At 37.7% G+C, this 18,751-nt stretch overlaps 1 protein-coding gene across 1 annotated transcript; it reads left to right on the top strand.

Annotated features, from left to right (window-relative positions):
* The first annotated feature begins 4,523 nt into the window (after nt 1-4,523).
* LOC149181250 (uncharacterized) lies at nt 4,524-5,111 on the top strand. Its single transcript, XM_089414132.1, has one exon. The coding sequence runs from the start codon at nt 4,524-4,526 to the stop codon at nt 5,109-5,111; it is 588 nt and encodes a 195-aa protein (XP_089270258.1).
* Nucleotides 5,112-18,751: the final 13,640 nt, after the last annotated feature.

The raw sequence follows: 18,751 nt of genomic DNA, 5'->3' as shown, positions 1-18,751 counted from the left end.
CAAGCGCACACACATTGTTTTAAAAGCAAAAAAGATTTAAGAAGAGAAATATAATCCAAGGATATGGGAATTATGGAGAAAAAAAATGAGGATTCTCTCTTCAACAAAAGAAAAATGGGGGTGTGAGAGAAAGTTGATGATGGATATGGCAAGAGTTTTGGGCTGCAAAATGCTCTAGGGTTGTATTGAAGGGTAACAATGCACCCTCAATGCCCTCTGAACCTGCTCCAATGATGCTTGGCATCCATACAACACAAATTGATGGGATATGGGTAGATGGCAAGAAGTATTTGTTTGGTTTGTAGATTGAGAGAACACTTGTGCCGCATTAATGAAGGTAAAAAGTCAGAAAAGGTCGGATCTGGAAATCCTCACCTCTATATGATAATTTTTGAGTTGGTGTGGTTTCATCATTGTGTTTCCAAGGTTCAATGCGTGCATGACCTCGGATTTGTACTTTTTTAGATGCCAGAGGCCCATGGCTCATATCGGGGGTTGGTGGCTTGTTGTCCATGGATTTTTGGAGGCAAAGCTTGGATCAACTACCCATTGACAAGAAAGTTATCGTCGATGAGTTGGATCTATCTAGAGATTTTTTTTTTTAAATATATCTAGAGTTTTTTATAGCCAAAATCTAGATTTGGAGGTGAGAGATCAATATCAATCCTTCGTAAAACCCCTTGATGAGAAATTCGAGAAATTTGGTTTGGGCAAGGATGCCTTTGACCAATTTTTTTCAAAAATCCTAGATGGTCAATCGATTCTGATTAGGGTTCAAAAGGACTCTTTAATGCGAGATCTGAAAAGGGATATCCATAAAAAATTAGGCATTCCAATGGAGGTTCAAATGATGATCTTTGTGGGCAGATATATGCAAGATTATTTGATGCTACAAGAATATGGAGTTGAACATAATTCTTCTATTATCACCAACCTGTGATTGTTGGGGGTGCACCTGGATCTACTTTCCCCAAGCGAACTATATTGGTCCTGGGAAAATGCCAAGGATCCACTTCATTACAAGACATTCTAAAAGGGAAGATTGAAGCCTCTGTTAAATTTGAACAGACTCTAAACATTTTTGGTCCCTAGATTGTGGAACGGTTGAATAAAGTCATGGAATTGATAATAGATTTATCAGAGATAAATGATCTATGGAAATACTTCCAATCCCAAGCAGTCATCTATAGATTCAATGGTTTCTAGCCAAAACCAATGGATCCTTTTAAATGAATTTTCACAACTTAGAAAATAAATTGTGAGGCTCATCTATACCCTAGAGGTTTCTTCATCATAAAATTTGAATCATCATAGATCAGAGAGTATGTTTTACAAGATGGTCCATGGTTCTAGGAAAATGCGGGTCTTTTTCTCACCTTATGGTTCCTGGAACTCGATGAAAATTCAACGGTGATCACCCAAATTCCAATCTGGAAAAGATTGCATAATATTCCCCTTCATTTATGGCATACAAAAGTATTAGAAGGATGCTAATATATTGGGGAGATTCATAAAAATGGACACACAAAGAACCAAAGAAGCAATATACACTTTCGCCAGAATTTTCATAGAGGTAGATCTTAGCAAAGGACTACCTGGTCATATTCTTCTAACACAACAATCAGTGCTGGAACCAATTTTTATATTTCGAGAATATGGCTTCATTGTATATTGCCTATCTACAAACAAGACATTTACAAATTTATTGTCCCGTGACAAATAAATATCCACGGAAGAAAAAGAAGTCAGCTAAAAATCCCAAGGGATGGAAATTTCCATAACAGGAATCAAAAGAAGAAGAGAAAGAGGAGGAGTTGGGAAATCCCATAAATAAGCAAAAGTAGAACCCACAAGAACCTTCAGCAAATGGGAAAATTAATCAAGATGGGACCATGGTACCAAACTCACATCCAAGAATAGCAAGAATTTCAGCCCAAGCAATGCAGATTGAGAAGGAGACAAGAGGATTCAAACACCCTCATTCATCAGAAAGCTCAGACTCAAAAAAGGAAAATTCACGGAAGTTAGAGGACACCCAGCTAGTTATTGTAACAACCTCTCTTAATCAAGGAGGATGGTGAAATGTAGATAAGAAGGCAGGGAAAAATGGTAACTAATTATTTTCACTTAGACCCAAGTTTATTTCCTATTTTTTTATTGTTTTTGTTTTCTGGGCACCAGCTTTTGTTTAGTTTTTTTTTTCCAAATGCTTTTGGAGATCCTACAACATGTAATTTTGTTTTCTTAAATAAAATTATAATTTTTCCTTAGGTAAAAACAAAAAAAAAATGGGAGGCAAACATTAATGACACCCTAAAATGTGAGGGGAATAGCTTTTATAAATGGCCTAAGGTTAGAAATTAACGTTTGGAGAGTAAATTGGTATGGTATGGGGGAACCCAAAGCTCAAAAAAGTATTGAACCCTTGGACTAGAATCCCTCTTGAATCAAATATATTCCATAAGGAGAATGAGAACATACATATTAATCGGAATATTTTATTTAACACGTAAATGGTAGCATCCATGATCAAGGAGCTGTAAGGAGGTACAGGCTCTGTCTGAGTAGTCCTGTCAATAAAAACCAACAATTATGTTTGAATAGTAGCCTCGACGGTCATCACATTGATACCCAAATCGATTTGTGTTCCTATAGCAACAAGAAGGGTTTCCTTGGTATACGAGGTTTGGTGGTTGTCGGTGGGCGACACTGAAGAAAAAAGAGCTACCAGGGTTTCAGCGAGCTGCAAAATCCATGGACAGAGGTAGAGGAGGGAGCTCGTCTCCCTCCTTCACGGAGGTCATGGCCAACAAGGGCAAAAAGCCCCTAGAAAAAGTCAGAGAAATAGTGGAAGAAGAAAGGAGCAATATGGAAAAGGAAGAGGTGGAGGAAAAAATAAGGGAGAACAGTAGCACTAGAAACAAGGAGGAAGAGGACAAAAAAAAACAGGAAACAAAAGAGAAAAAACAAAAGGGGCCTTGTAAACCCAAAGCTGAAATAACACCCAGAGTTATTTTAAATGATCCTGCGCTGCAAGTGCACAGGGAGCACATGCAAACCTATGCAATCATTTGCAAATTCATGGGACTCTGGCCCACTGAAAAAGCCTTACAGACTTGGATCAAGTACCACTGGAAACCCAAAGGAAGCATAGATCTACACCTTGGGTCAAAGGGTTTCTTTACAATGGTGTTCACAAATATTGAGGATAAAGACAGAGTGTTTGAAGGAGGGCCCTACTTCTACGCAGCAGCAGGTCTCTACATGAGGCCATGGAAGATGAACTTTGTCCTCGAGAAGGAAAATTTCACCTCGGTCCCGGTTTGGGTAAGACTCTATTCCTTACTTCTTGATTATTGGCAACCTGAATCGTTAGCTTCCATAGGCAACAAGTTAGGTAGATTTATCAAGACCTCAGAAGCTACTAGAAGAGGAAAATATACTTCTTTTGCCAAGATTTGTGTGGAGATGGATTTATCAGGAGCTCTTCCGGATGAGGTAATACTGGAAGTTTTTGATGAAGAATGGATTCAAACGGTGGACTATGAACATATTTCATTCAGATGTCATAAATGTCATGAACATGGGCATCTTCTCAGAGACTGCCCTCTTAGCAAAGCGGAGAATATTAGTAAAACTAACACAATGAAAGACCAGGATAGCTTTCACAAGGTGGTCCATAAAGGAAAAGGCGGAAAAAGAGGGCCAAAGCTGCAACAAAAGGACGGATATCAAAGCAGGCAGAACCGGTTCCAAGTATTGGAAGAAGAGGAAGAAAGAGCAATAGAAAATCAAGCAAGGGAAGGAAGTACGGGGCAGAAGGAGGAGGAAGGTAACTGTGAGCTAACCTAGGAAAATGCTAAGCAGAAAGGAATAATGACGAGTGATACAGAACCAGAGATGGACCAAGAAATGACACAGAGTGAAATGGATCTGGAGGAGATAGAACTGCAAGAGATTCTAGAAAGAGAAAACCTAGATCTGGAAGGGTTTTTAATTCAAGGAACATCTGGAGGGGTGGAATCATTACCCCAGGAAGAGCTCAATAGAATACAACAACTGTATTTATGGAAAACTCAGGAAAAGGGTCTGGAGAAAGAAAAAAAAAGGAACAGGATGAGCAATGAAGGAGTGAAGACAATAAAATCTACTCCGGGATTAGCACCCAAAAACCCAGGAAAAAAGAGAGGTAGAAAAAAGCAAAATGAACTACTGATGGAATGCGGAAATCTCATGATAGATTCAGGTAAGATGAAAGATCTCACTAGTTACTCCTTCACAAATATTTAATGATGAAGTTCATTTCTTGGAATATTAGAGGTCTAGGCAGTAAAAGAAAGTAGAGATTGCTAAATAATAGAATGAAACAGGCTGCTCCGGATATAATTTTTATCCAGGAAACAAAATGTTCCATTCAAAGGTTAAGACAACTTCATAGCAAGTGGCTCAATAAATATGAATATCTAGAAGTTAAAGCAGAGAATACAACGGGAGGTATTCTCACACTCTGGAATCCCCAAAGAATGGATGTAATTGAGGCCGAAGCTGCACGAAATTATTTATCAGTAGTGATACAGCCTGTTGGTGACAGGAGTACCTACCTAGTCACGAATGTGTATGGCCCTCAAAGAATAGATGACAAACTCAAGTTTACAGAATCCCTAATGTATCTCAGGGAAAGACATGCTGGAATACCCTGGATTATGGGAGGAGATTTTAATATGATAAAATCACTTTCGGAAAAAAAAGGGGGCACCAGAGCCCTTAATAAAGACTCCTTAGCCTTTCAGATCTTTTCAGATAACATGAAACTAGTGGATGTGGACACATGTAATGGCCTCTTCACCTGGAACAACAAGAGAGGAGGAGAGTCTCAGGTAGCTTCCAGATTGGATAGATTCATTATCTCTGAGAATCTCATGCTTTCAGATAAGGAAATAACAACCAGTGTTCTTCCAGTGGGAGGTTCAGATCACTGGCCAATTCAAATGGAAATCCAGGGTATAGGCACCCCCCGGAATAGACCTTTCAGATTTGAGAATATTTGGCTGTCACACCCAGACTTCATTAGCAATATTGGGAAATGGTGGGCAGAAGATCTACAAATTTAGGGAACTAGAATGTTCATGCTTCATAAAAGATTAAAGCACATAAAAATAAGGCTCAAAGAATGGAATAAGAAGAATTTTGGCAACATTTTTGCAGAAAAGAAATTGGTGGAAATTAAAATGCAGGTTCTCAACCAAGCCATGATCTCAGAAGGTTTTGATAAAGATAAGAAGGATCTAGTGGAGAAATATCATCAAGATTGGGAAAATTGGTGTAAACGAGAGGAGATTTTTTGGAGACAAAAGTCTAGAGTTCAATGGCTCAAAGAAGGGGAGTGTAACACTAGATTTTTTCACAATTCCACCATGGCGAATAGAGCACACAACAGAATATCTTCACTAAAAAAGAAGGACAGACAACTTCTTCAATCCCATGAAGAAATAGAGGCCGAGTTGGTTCAACACTTCCGTGAAATAGCCCAGGAAAAAAATACTAATAGAGAACATTTCATCAAGGACGTCACTAGGCATATACCTAAGCTAGTGACTAGAGAGGATAATTTCAATCTCAATAGACCAGTGATAGAAGAAGAGGTCAGTGAGGTTCTTAAAGACATGCAGAATGGAAAAGCACCAGGCCTGGATGGTTTTAATGTAGACTTCTTTAAAGCCTGTTGGAATGTTGTGAAAGAGGACATTTTGAAGGTGGTGGAAGACTCTAGGAGGAACAGAACCATCTTACAAGCGCTCAATACCTCCTTCATCTCTTTGATTCCTAAATAGGATAATGCTCAGACACCAGATAGGTACAGACCCATAGCACTTTGCAATGTGGTCTACAAAATTATTTCCAAGGTTGTTGCCAATAGACTAAAACCTCTTCTCCCCTCTCTGATATCAGGGGAGCAATCAGGGTATGTAGAAGGTAGACAAATTCTGGATAACATTATTCAAGCACATGAAGTGGTTCACTCTTTAACCAGTACAAGGAAATCTAGTATGATCTTGCAACTAGACATAGCAAAAGCCTATGACAAGGTGAACTGGACCTATATCAGGAATACACTTAAGGCTTTTGGTTTTGATCACATCTAGGTAGGATGGGTCATGGCCCTAGTCACCTCTTCCAGCTTTTCAATTTTGGTCAATGGCTCTCCTTCTAAGATTTTTATTCCTTCCAGAGGGCTGAGGCAGGGGGACCCACTCTCCCCCTTTCTCTTCATTCTCATGATGGAAGGCCTCGGACGGGCTATCAAGCATGCCAGAGTAATGGGCAAAATTCAAGGTCTCACTCTGAAGGAGAACGGCCAGGCCTTAACTCATCAACAATTTGTAGATGACACCATGTTACAAGGTATCCCCACTGTCAAAGAGGCTCGGGCATTCAAACAAATTCTGAATGACTTTGCCATGGCCTCAGGTATGGAAGTCAACCTCTCCAAATCCAAATTTTTTTCTTTAATACCAATATAGCTATTCAGAGAAACATCTCCAGAATTTTAGGCTTCCAGAGGGATTCCCTCCCTTCCAAGTACTTAGGAGTTCCTTTAACAGAGAAACCACTACACAAGAGAATTTGGGAACCCCTGATCACCAAAATGTAGGATAAAGTTAGAAAATGGATGAGCAGATCGCTAAATCTGGCAGGCAGACTAGTGCTGACAAAGGCTGTGCTCCAATCAATTCCAATTTTCGTGCTTTCAGCATTACCAGCCCCCATAGGAGTCTTGCAAAAATTCAGAAACATACAGAGAGACTTCCTCTGGGGCAGGGAGGAAACCAGGAAAAAATGGGCCTTGGTCTCTTGGGAAAAGATTTGTAAACCCAAGAATCATGGGGGCTTAGGCTTAGATGACCAAGAGATCCTAAGTAAAGTGCTAGGAGCCAAACTCTGGTGGCGCTGGGTGAAAAATCCTAAGGCACAATGGGCAAACATATGGAAAGAAAAATATGCCAGCTCGTGGCAGTACACTGACCTCATAAGAATGTCTGGAAACATAAAAGGCTCAGCTATCTGGAACAAAGCCTGGGCAAACAGAGGTTTAGTTCAAAGAAATAGTTTTTGGGAAATCAGAGAAGGAGACCTGGCTCTTTTCTGGGAGGACAAATGGCAACAAGAACCAAGACTGCTAGAAGAAGAGTTTTTGAACCTGAAACATGAAACTGACACCCAAGGTTTAAAAAGAGTGAAAGATTTTTGGGATAACACCCACAACAATGAAAAGTGGAGAAAATGGAAGAATATAGAGTGCAGGAATGATGAAATGCTGACAACAAAGGTAGAGGCTCTTGGGAAAAAGTTGGATCAAAGGATGATCTTAGTTTCTGTTGGGCAGGACCAACTCAGATGGGGAAACAACAGTGAAGGCATCTTCAATATCAAGGAAGCAAAAAATATTCTCCTAGAGCTGGATTCCCAGGCTCCAAACCGAACCTGGCTGCACCTTTGGAGACACCAAGGGTGGATGAAAATAAAACTCTTCATGTGGTTGGTTCATCACAGGAAAATCTTGACCTGGGACAACATTAGAAAGAGGGGCATGTTAGGTCCTTCCATCTGCAAGCTCTGTGAAGCCCAAGAGGAAACTATGGAACACCTTCTCAACAGTTGTAATTACACTTCCAGGCTGTGGGATGCTTTTGCCAACATCTTTCAATAGTCGGACAGGGATAAAGAGAGTATTACTAACACCCTTATCAGATGGAGGAGACACTTTTCGGATAATGAAGTTCTCAACCTTGCTTGGGCTCTCATGCCAAGTTTTATTATTTGGAATATTTGGAAAGAAAGAAACAAGAGAATCTTCAAAGAGGAAAAGAGTCATGCTCTTAGCCTGTTTGAGCAGATCTTAAAGCAGATCAGGGAAACAGTCAGCTCTTTAACCAGGAATTTTCCCAAAATTCCTCCCTCAGGTACTGAACTTCGAACTCTTAGGCTGTTAGGATTGCAGGAGATCATCTTACCATACCAGAACAAATCAGCTAACAAAAAGGATTCTGAAAAGGAGTACTAGCAACCTCCTCCAAGAGGCTTTTTGAAATACAATGTGGATGGGGCCTCAAAGGGTAACCCTGGTAAAGCAGGATATGGGGGAGTTCTGAGGGACGAAGCAGGTAATATCCTCTCTCTTTTCCACTGTCATCTAGGAAGAGCTACCAATAACATGGCAGAATTAATGGCAATGGAGCAAGGACTGGAATTTTTGAAGCAGGAGGACTGTCATAATGTTATCATTGAAGCCGACTCAGAGTTAGTTATCAACTCGGTAAAAAGAATTCAATGTGGCTCAGAGCCAGAGAAAGTCTCTCAGCACTGGAAATTGATCCGAGTTTTCCAGAGAATTCAGGGTCACCTTCAAGGGCTTAACTCTGTCAGGTTCAATCATGTGCGCAGAGAGGCCAACAAACTGGCAGATTTCTTGGCCAACCAAGGTGTTAGATGCAAGGATAACAGAACTCTGACGGGCTGGCAAGCTCTACCACAAAGCATTTTAAAAGCCCGCAGTCACAACCTGGCGGAAAAGGATAAGGAAGCGTTCTGGAATAAATCCCAAAAAGAAAGGTCTCGATGATCAGATCTTGGCTGGTTTCTCTCTTTTGGGTCAAACAGGTAAAAGAATGGCCCTGGTTAATTATGGCGGATTGGATTATCTCTTCTTCTATAATCCTCTGTGTTAGGCAAAAGTTTTCCCCAATCCAGGAAAAAGCCTTAGGGAATAATCGTCGGCAGTGGAGATGGGGGCTTCCGCATCCTAATTTCTATGGTCGGGTGAATATTCAGCAGCTTGAGCGGTTTTTAGGAGATCGCACCGCTTTCCAACAGAAAGTAGTTTTGGAGCATGGGCAGCGATACCATATAAAGCGTGACACGTGGTGGATGGTCGGATTCAAAAACCACCCCCATCACGCCTTAAAGGTCGATAACTTCTGGCGGTGCGATATCAAGCACAACCGTCCATTTATACAAAGACATCCGACGGTTAGGATGGATCGAGCAGTTAAGTGGTGCGGGAAGTTTTATACCTTGCTTCTTTCAGAAGCATTTTTCATTTCCGCCGTCAGATCAAAAGAGGATTTTAAACGTGGGTGATCAAAGAGACTAGCCAACGGGTAGTTTTCACGGGTTTTTGCGGTTGGCTCATGTGCCCTAATATTCCCGTTTCCCCTTTTTTTGTAAGAAACTAAAAGAGTTTGAAGTGTCTTTTTCTGTAGGGCAACGTTCTGGTTGGCCCTAGTCCACAGAGGATGGTGATTGTTTGTATATATTGTAAATTGCTTACATACATGAAATAGAAGGTCCGTTTCTTGCTTAAGAAAAAAGAAAAAGAGAACATACATATTAATCACAAGGCACTATGAAGTGTGAAAAGCATAAAAGATTACAGTTTCCCTTGAAGTTCAATATTGAACCTAAAAATCAATATGAGGAGATAAATCCTTAGGCTCCCAAAAATTCTATAACTAGAAATGATGATTTATTAATACACTTAAAAAATCATTATTATATGTGAGTCTTTAGCCTTGGATTATACACCATGTAAGACTTGCTACAAAGTTAGTCATTTTGATGTGAGTATATCTAGATGTTGTTTTTATCTCAAAGGTGAATATCTATAAGATCGAGGAATATCAATGTGTGATTTTGTTAGTCACCAAGATCATATTCATGATCCAAAAGAATACCAAATTTCTGTAGTGGATTCATCCAATGTGCCTCCTCACGAAAACCCTTCTAATTGAGATGCCTAAGAGTAAGGCTTCATAAAGTTGTCATTTGAGGAAATAACAAGAATTTTAGAAGGAAGAAAACATAAAAGGAAGAAATAATCCATAGAAGGCTTATGGTAACGAATGAAGAATAGTAGTTGTCTATTCTATGCATGATTATTCTAAGAATAATAGTTGTCTATTCTAGGAAGAAAACCCTTCTAATTCCATGCATGAGACTGTCTATTTTTAGTTGATTGGCTAGTTAATTGAGAGATCACTGAGTTAACAATAGTTCTTCTACTCAACTGACCTTCAACTGAATCAACTAAGTACTTGAGCTCAGTTAACTGAGTCAAACTGAAAATAATTGAACTAGATTACTAAAATTTAGTAATCAAAACATGCATGATTGAACTCCAAGTCCACTAACTCGAATTTATTGAGCTAACTGAGTGACAAGAGCCATGTCACACTAGTTGATTTCCTCCAAGTTGTCTTGCTAATATGGAAATTTGATTTACTCAATTTGACTAAGGCTAAAGTCAAATTGTGCATTTCTTGCTACACTTTCTAACACACCCTCTTAGCAAGAAATTGATTTTGCACCACCCATATCCAACACTTGTGGAATGTATTGTAGCACTACCTCTCACTATTGTTGTTGTTGCAACAACAACAACTATGAAGCATCCAAAAAAACAAATAATCAATTGTCTCTCTGAAACTCTCTACTAGGAAAACTGCAATATTGTTGATTTTACAATATCTCTTGCACTACTATTGACATTGTTTTGTGCTCCTTACCATTTGAAAGCACCAACTAACATTGATCCTTCTGCTACTGAACATTTTTGTCCCCAGTAGCAAGCTAATGATCCATGAGAAAGGTATACTATAACTGCTCTCCTATGGATCCTGCCCAATTCTTTGCAACATTAGGGTTAAGGCTCGACATTTCCCCACCTCACTCCTCGAGGTACAATTGCATGCATGGTGAAATCTAATATACTCATATTACTATTGGTATTTCTTTGTTGTTGATTCCATGCTACTGTTGCAACTACTGCAATAATGAGTCTAATCTCTCCATATCTTAAAATACTAGCTTCCATAAGGTTTCTCCCTCTTAAAATAGACTCCCTCTGAGTCTTAATCTCGTTGTGGGAAATCTCTTTGCTCCTCAGTATGCCAATATAAATTATCACAACTCTTTTTTTGTCACTAAACATTGGCTCACTAATCTTCCCACTAGTAGCCTTATAGCTCAATTAAGAAGTTTTCACATAGGGTCTTTTGGATCTACCTTGAACTAGGGCTCCATAAATCTACCTGCTAACAGCTCATTAGTTCTTCAATGATCATTGTACATGAGGAATTCAAGGACTTCCCACTAGTCAATAATTTGGCTGCTCCAGAATGTTGCTCCTAGGGCAATTGTGATGATCCTAAATCTGTTCCAAGCTCAGAAATTCAAACTTCCCTCCAAGGTATACTCAAGTCTCAATCCGTTGAAAGACAATTTTCCTGCATGGAAGAAAATCTTCTCCACTAAAGCTACAAATTCAAAATTCCTAATGGAAAAATTTGAAATATTGGTTCTAATGTGATTTTAGGGCTCTAATACCATGTAGAAATTTGATAGAAATTGCAACTGCTTAAAATTTCAAATTGAAAAACGCGAGACACAGTTCTACTCTATAATTATGGGGAAAATAAATCACAATTTAGAGACACATTCATAGACGTGCAACAAGAAAAATCACAAGTACATAGTGATTTCTAGGAGAACCCAACTGGGAAAAACACCTCAAGCCTCTTTGTATTAATCATTTGAATAGAGAAACTATTACAATTGCATGGTTCAGCTCTAAGCACCACCGGCAAGTGTAAATTGTTCTCCCTACTGAATGAGGACCTCTGGCTAACAGTTAGCCACTTTACGCCTCCTCCAACCTCCTATTTCCCTTCGCAAACCTAAGATAATTTGAGCTCCTAAACAATAGGGAAGTCATTATTTCCTTGCAATATTCCCAAGAATTGATCAACTACCTACAAGAAAAATTTTGTACACTCCACCAGTATACAAATAATTTTACATTAGCCTTGATTCCTCTACTTCAAGTAGGCAATTCGAATTCCATGCATGATTGTGTCTATTTTTAGTTGATTGACTAGCTAACTGAGAGATCACTGAGTTAACAATAGTTCTACTACTCAAATGACTTAACTAAGTACTTGAGCTTAGTTAACTGAGTCAAACTAAAAATAACTTAACTATATTGCTAAAATTTAGCAATCAACACATGAATGATTAAAGTCCAAGCCCATTAACTCAAATTTACTGAGCTAACTGAGTGAAAAGAGTCATGTCACACTAGTTAATTACCTCCAAGTTATCCTTCTAATGTGGAAATTTGATTTACTCAATTTGACTAAGGCTAAATTCAAATTTATCCTTTCTTGCTACACTTTCTAATAAGGGGTCAACAAGATGACCTTTCAATTGGCATGGTCATAAGTAAATGATCCTAGTAGAAGAAGGTAGAAACACTTCCTCTTGTGGGGTTTTTATTTTATGATAGCATGTTAGGGTCACACTGAATATGAAGACCAACATTTAACTTGGCTACATAATTTCCAAGAAGGAGTATCTTCAAGACAGAGAGGGAGATGAAAATGAATTTTGAGTCTAGAGTGTGGATCTTGAGATTTATCAAAGTTGAGAGTCAGTGAGAACAAGAGATCCAAAGGTAAATCTAGTTCCATAGGTAAGGACCAAATCCAAGAGTCAGAGATGGAGCTAGATTCAAATACGTTACCAAGATCAAGAGTCAAAACCATGTTTTATAGAAGTAAATAGAAGGCACACTATTCCAAACTAGTTTCCTTAAGCTTGTAGAGACTAAGAAATCCTCTTAATGGGAGGTGTAATCCAAAATGGTTTTGAACTAATGACTGGGTTTAAGTCTCAGTACCTACAATTTAATTCAACAAATAATAAATTTTGGAAAACATTGTAAACTAATTCTTATGTAAAGTTGAGTAAAACAAAAATGAGAACGTGAGAAGAAAATAGAGAATTTAATGCAATAAGAAAAAGATATAAGAGAGAAGTTTGAGGAAGAGGAAACAAATTGGCATGGTTATTGTCCTTGTCTCCACCCCCCTATATACCTATTTCCTCCCTCTATCTCATTATCAAGGGGTCTTTTGGGCAAGGACAATGTCAAGGATAAGGATCCATGAAAGCATGTTATCATAGATTGTCAACACAAAAAGACTAAAGCCCCATTGAAAGTTGGTTTTCCCATTTTGATTTTTTGGGTAAATATTATTTCCATGTGCATTATTTTCTTATATGGATTGATTATTTACATTATTAACTTTCATTTTTGTTCATTAAAGTTATTGATAGTTTCTTTGTATATTATTAATCTATGTTGAGGAGTTAATGAGATATGCACTACATACTTGTGTGTTTGGAAGGTTTTTACTTCATAGCACAAAGGTTTAATGGTAGATAACTATTCCAATAGTTATCTATTCTGCACACTTCGTTAATTTTAGACATGGAAACCAATTTTTCCCATTCTAAATATGTTGCAAAAGTGTAAGGGTTGCTCGACTACTTTTCTAGACTATTGGGAGTTTTTCACTTTCTTGTAATCAATCAAAAATTGCCTCCATATGCTTTTCTACATTGCTAGGAATGAAAATACATTCCTATGTGACTTTCCAAGCTACTAAGAGTCCAAACATGTCCCCAAACATTTTTCCGAAGTTGTTGAGATTCCAAATACATACCCAAACATTCTTCCAAGTTATTGAGATTTCAAACATGTCCCCATATGTTTTTCCAAGTTGTTAAGAGTCCAAACTCATCCCAAACATTTTCCTTTGTTATGAACATAAATCCATCCCTAGGAGTTATTTGGAGTTGTTGGGCATAAAAATCCATCATGAAATGTTTTCCTTGGTTGTTATGAATAGGAATCCATCAATGGGAGTTTTTTGGAATTGTTGGGCATCTAAATCCATAACCAAAAGAAATTCTTGTTGTTGTGAATATAAATATATCCCTTGATGTTTTTGGTGTTGTTAAGTGCCTAAAAACTATTCCTGGACATTTTCTACAATTGTTAAGTTTCTAAATCTACCCCTATGCATTTTATTTTTCGGTAAGTGTTAAAAATCATCTACAGAGCATTTCCTCTATTGTTAGTTTCCTTAGACATCAAAATGAGCATTATTTTTCATAGGGTGACTCTTTTTATTTCTCAAAGAATTGATTATAGCCAATTATAAATGTATTTAATTGTTGGTTTGTTTCCTTATTCAATGGGCACCTTTAGTTATCTGATAAGTAGCAAACACTCTATTATAGAAGTTGATATTGCTACAAAATTTTGTACCGAAGAAAATATTGCTACAGAAGCTTCTATAACATAAGTTATTTTTACGAAAGGTTTTGTCATGGAAGTTATTTGATAGAAGCTTATGCTCAGAGGCTATTGCTACAAAATCTTCTACCACAAAATTTGTTTCCTACAAAAGTTGTAAAAAGGCTAAAAAAGTTGGTGATTATTTAAGCTATTTTCTATGAAATGCATTGCAAAGCCAATGAATTCAAGGTTGTTTCTAGAAGTTCACACCCAAGAATAGACACTACAATCATCATAATAAGAAGAAGATATATATCCTTATATAGGATAGAGAACAAAGTCAAATGGTCTTTCTACATACACAATTCCCTATACAAGACTAAGAGAAAGATCAAACACATATTTCTGTAGAAGATCCGTGTTGGTGAAATTGACATGTCATATGCCTACCATTTACAAATCAAATCTTCAGTCTCTTTTCGAGGTATAGATCATCAAGAGAAGGTTTTTTCTTATATACTTTGTTTCCCTACAATAATATTAATTTGGAGTATGGTCTAAAATATTTTGGATTTCTTTTAAAATCTAATGACTACATGGAAAGAGATTGGTAATGGCTAGTAGTTAAGGTTGAAAAGAGAATTAAATTGTGGTGTCATAGGTTGTTATCTATAGGAGGTACACTAGTGATGTTAAAATATGTTTTAGAGGCAATTCTAGTTTAATGGATGTCATTATCCTCGATTCCAATTGATTTATGGAAATGATAGGAATTTTGAGGTCACGACGGAAATTCCTTTAGGTATCAAAACAATATCCCATAAATCATTCCTCATAATGGATTCATATTCTTCGACCATAACATCCCTCCAAACATGTTCTTTCATTGCTTCCTCAAATGTGGAGGGCTCAACCTAGATCATAGTGATCATTGCTACAACATATCCCTAATATTGACACGAGATTTTTCTTTCTCTAAAGTTTCTTTTGGAAAGAACAAATCTCTCAACGTACTGTAAAATATCACAAAGCAATAATTGTCTCTTCCTAGCTCACTTGGAGGAGAATCCAAGGGGCCCACAAGCTCCATGGGATTATCAACAATGTTTTTCTTTGAGTCTGGCACAAAAGGACCTTCTAATATATCCATATCATGATCTTTTTCAGAGGAGAAGGAGGAAGGTATATTTCTTTGCCAAGAGCATCATCTTCATCAAAGGTCACATCCCTACTAAACTCGATCTTCCTTTGGCTAGATATATACATTATAAATGCTTTTTGATATCTTTTGAGGATGATAAGTTCCTTCCCAATCATCAGGTGTATCTCTTCTTCTTCTGTCAGCTCTCCTTATTCTATCATCACCTCTTCTTTTATCATCGTTTATTCTTATATAACTGAAATTGCTATTTTCGAATCCATGCTTGTTGTTGCACCTTTATCTTGGAGAATTCCTATTTTCCCGACAATATTGAGCATAGTGGCCAAACTTGTGACATTTGTAACATTCAATATTTGACATATCTTTATCTCTCGTCATTCTCCTAATGGAATACCTGGGTGTTGGCACAAAATTCCTTTTATTATATGGACCTCCTTTACCTTTCCTTTTCTTATCTTGAGTGGAAAATGTTGAAGGGTCTCCAAATTCATGCTTTTGAATTTTCCCTCTATCAATCATCCTAGTATCCTCATGAATAAATTTACCAACGAGCTCATCAAATGACAGGAACACATTATTGTTTCTTATATTAGTAATGAAAGGTCTTCCAAACAGGAGGAAGACCACGAAGAGTGATGAATAACAACTCCCTATTAGGCACATGTTCACCTACATCTTACAGTTGATCCCTTAAATGGGATACCCTCATGATATAGGATTGTACAAATTCTCCCTTGTTCATATTTATCTCTTTGAGTTGATCCTTCAAAGAGAGTATGTGATTCAAGTTGTTGACCTCATATATATTGACCAACTTGTCATACATATCCTTAGATGCCTTCAAGTTACCACCATAAAGAAGCAAATGATCTTATAAACCATCAATGGTAATTTTCTTAGTTTTGAGATCATCTTTCTTGTACTTATATTTGACAGTAGTAGAAGCATTCATTTGATTCTCGGGTACCTTTCCTTGCACATACTCTAAAACATCAATGTCATCTACTATAATTTCCAACCTGATCTTCTAAACAACAAAGTTAGATGAGTCACCCATTTCTCATTTTCATTGAAGTAAGAGGTAGACATCTTGACCAAACCAAATATGATCATTTAGCTTCTTTCATGAATGATTTCTATTATCTCTTGTCTCCTTGGGCTTTTCTCTTCGCCTTAGCTCTAATACCATGTTAAACTTTCGACTGTTCTATGATGTTACAATCACTTTAGCCAAATTCTTATCTTTAATTAGCAATATTTAAACGCAAATTAATCTTCGAATGATTAATAGCAATTGTAGATAGAACAATAAATACAATGAATAATAAGAGACACCATATTTGGCCAAAGACTAGGGGAAAATCCATTTCAAATTATTCTTATTGTTAGATTGTCATAAAGTGTTCAACAAAGAGAGAGTGAAATGATTTAATTCATCAATCACAATACTATCCAACAAAACCGACCATATAATATCCAAGGGAAGAAACCAACAACAATATTGATTAGAATGAAAGTCCCAAGAAGGTTGTCAATGATCAAGATCTATCGTCAACTAGTGACCATGCAAGCAATTGTAACTCTCCAGCCGCATGGAGAACCCTGCATGTGTGTGACTATAGTCAATATTTCCTTGTTCCAAACTTGCAGACCCATATCAAAAGCCATAATCCACACATCCAAGCTCAAACCCTTAAATTTCAGACCTGTATAAACCAATTCCATGAACCCACATCAAACCTGTGTGAACCAATCCAAAGAAGAGAGAAGAAGAAGATGCTTGATGATGATGTCCAAATGAGGTTCACTTGAATTGTATTTATAGGATTCCAAGGGTGTCCAATTTCTCTTTTGATTTTACCTGTACTTTTGTGCACATGTGGGTTTCCATATTAAAATATATTTTGAACCTCAACCAAATTAAATTATTCCAAAGGCTAGGATGGGTATTTCTTGATGAGGAAGGTTGTCTGAAGGAGGGAATTTGTCCCTGAGCTGTAAAATTAGCATAGCAAGATGCTTCCACAAGTATGTTTGGCCCAAAAAAGTAGCATAAACTTCAAGGGGTGAAACATCACACAATGCCTCGTTCGTGAAAAGCTTGATGCTATAGAATAGGTGCCATTGTTGGCTAACATGGAGATCTCGCCCTTGGTGGAGCCACCCAATGTTGTATGGCTACAGGTGGGGTGTTTTCGACAGGCTCAACTTCTTAATGACATATGATAATATGAGGCTCTTTAGACTTGTTGTGTTATCGAAAATGAAACGCAACAGAGCCCCCTTTACTGGAATTTATGAGTGGAAGAGACACTCACCTTCCTCTGGATTTTCAGTCTCCTTTTGTAGACCTTAGTGGTAGCAATAATGGCATTGGGTTTTGCAACAATGATCTATTTCCCCTTGTTAGGGTTTCTTTCATAGTTATAACTTGCATATTACTCTGAAGCTTTCATCTTAGCCACTAGTGATTGCTTTGCATGACACTCATTTGTATTATGAGTGGGGCTCTTGTGGAACTCACACCACTTTCTCGTGTCCTCATTCATCCTACCATTGCTATTATTTTCTTGTGGCTTAAATGGGTTGTCCTAGGTCATCCCCACTTCACTTTATCCTTTGTTTTATGGTTTGGGGGTGCCCTTGCTTTGCTTTGGATTCACAAAACCAAAGTCTCCCTTCTTCGGTTTAAATTTATCCTCAATTCAGGTAGCATATCGAAATGCGGTGCCAAGAAAGGAAATTTCCAAGAACTCCATCTCTACATGGATGTATTTGTGAAAAAAGACATGATACTTGAGCACTAGATGTCACTTAAAGTCCTCGATACCAAACTTTATGCATAAAGTATGAAAGATATTCATGAACTCTGGCATGTCTTCATCCTTTTCTTACTGTAGCATGGTCCATTTTATATATTTGTCTTCATAGATTCCAATAGGGTAATATTATTCCTTAACAACATCCTTAAAAGCGTTCCAAGAGGGTGCTACTGAAAACAATGCAAACTCCTCCATATGCCTTCTCTCATAGTAAAATTCCCACTAGTCCTTCACGTGGGTGGCAACTTTAAGCAGTGTAAAATAAATTTTTCTCTATTGGAAAAATAATGGACTCAAAATTATCCTTCCAACAAATTTAACAATTTATCTAGAGCATATGCATCTATCTTGCCTTCAAATATAGGATTATCAAAGTTAACTTGTACCTTAAAGGGGAGGTTCCTCTTAAGTGATGTTGGATGAAGATGCATAGCATATTGGTAATCATCGAAAGATCTGGGGAAAGTTGTTGATTATTTCGTTCCTCTATCACTCGAGGGATTCTTTGAGCAACAAATTGATAGGGTCTCTTGCTCCCTTGTCATTATTTTCTTCCACCATGGGAGGTCGTCAGTGTCGATTAGGACTATCTTTTAAGGGTTCAAGTCCCAACTCCTTATGCCATGA

Source organism: Pinus tabuliformis, chromosome 3_2 (genome assembly GCF_031772625.1).
Source record: "Pinus tabuliformis cultivar Carrire ecotype Pingquan chromosome 3_2, CPIR1, whole genome shotgun sequence".
Lineage (NCBI taxonomy): Eukaryota > Viridiplantae > Streptophyta > Pinopsida > Pinales > Pinaceae > Pinus > Pinus tabuliformis.
This window is presented reverse-complemented; position numbering and strand designations above follow the sequence as displayed.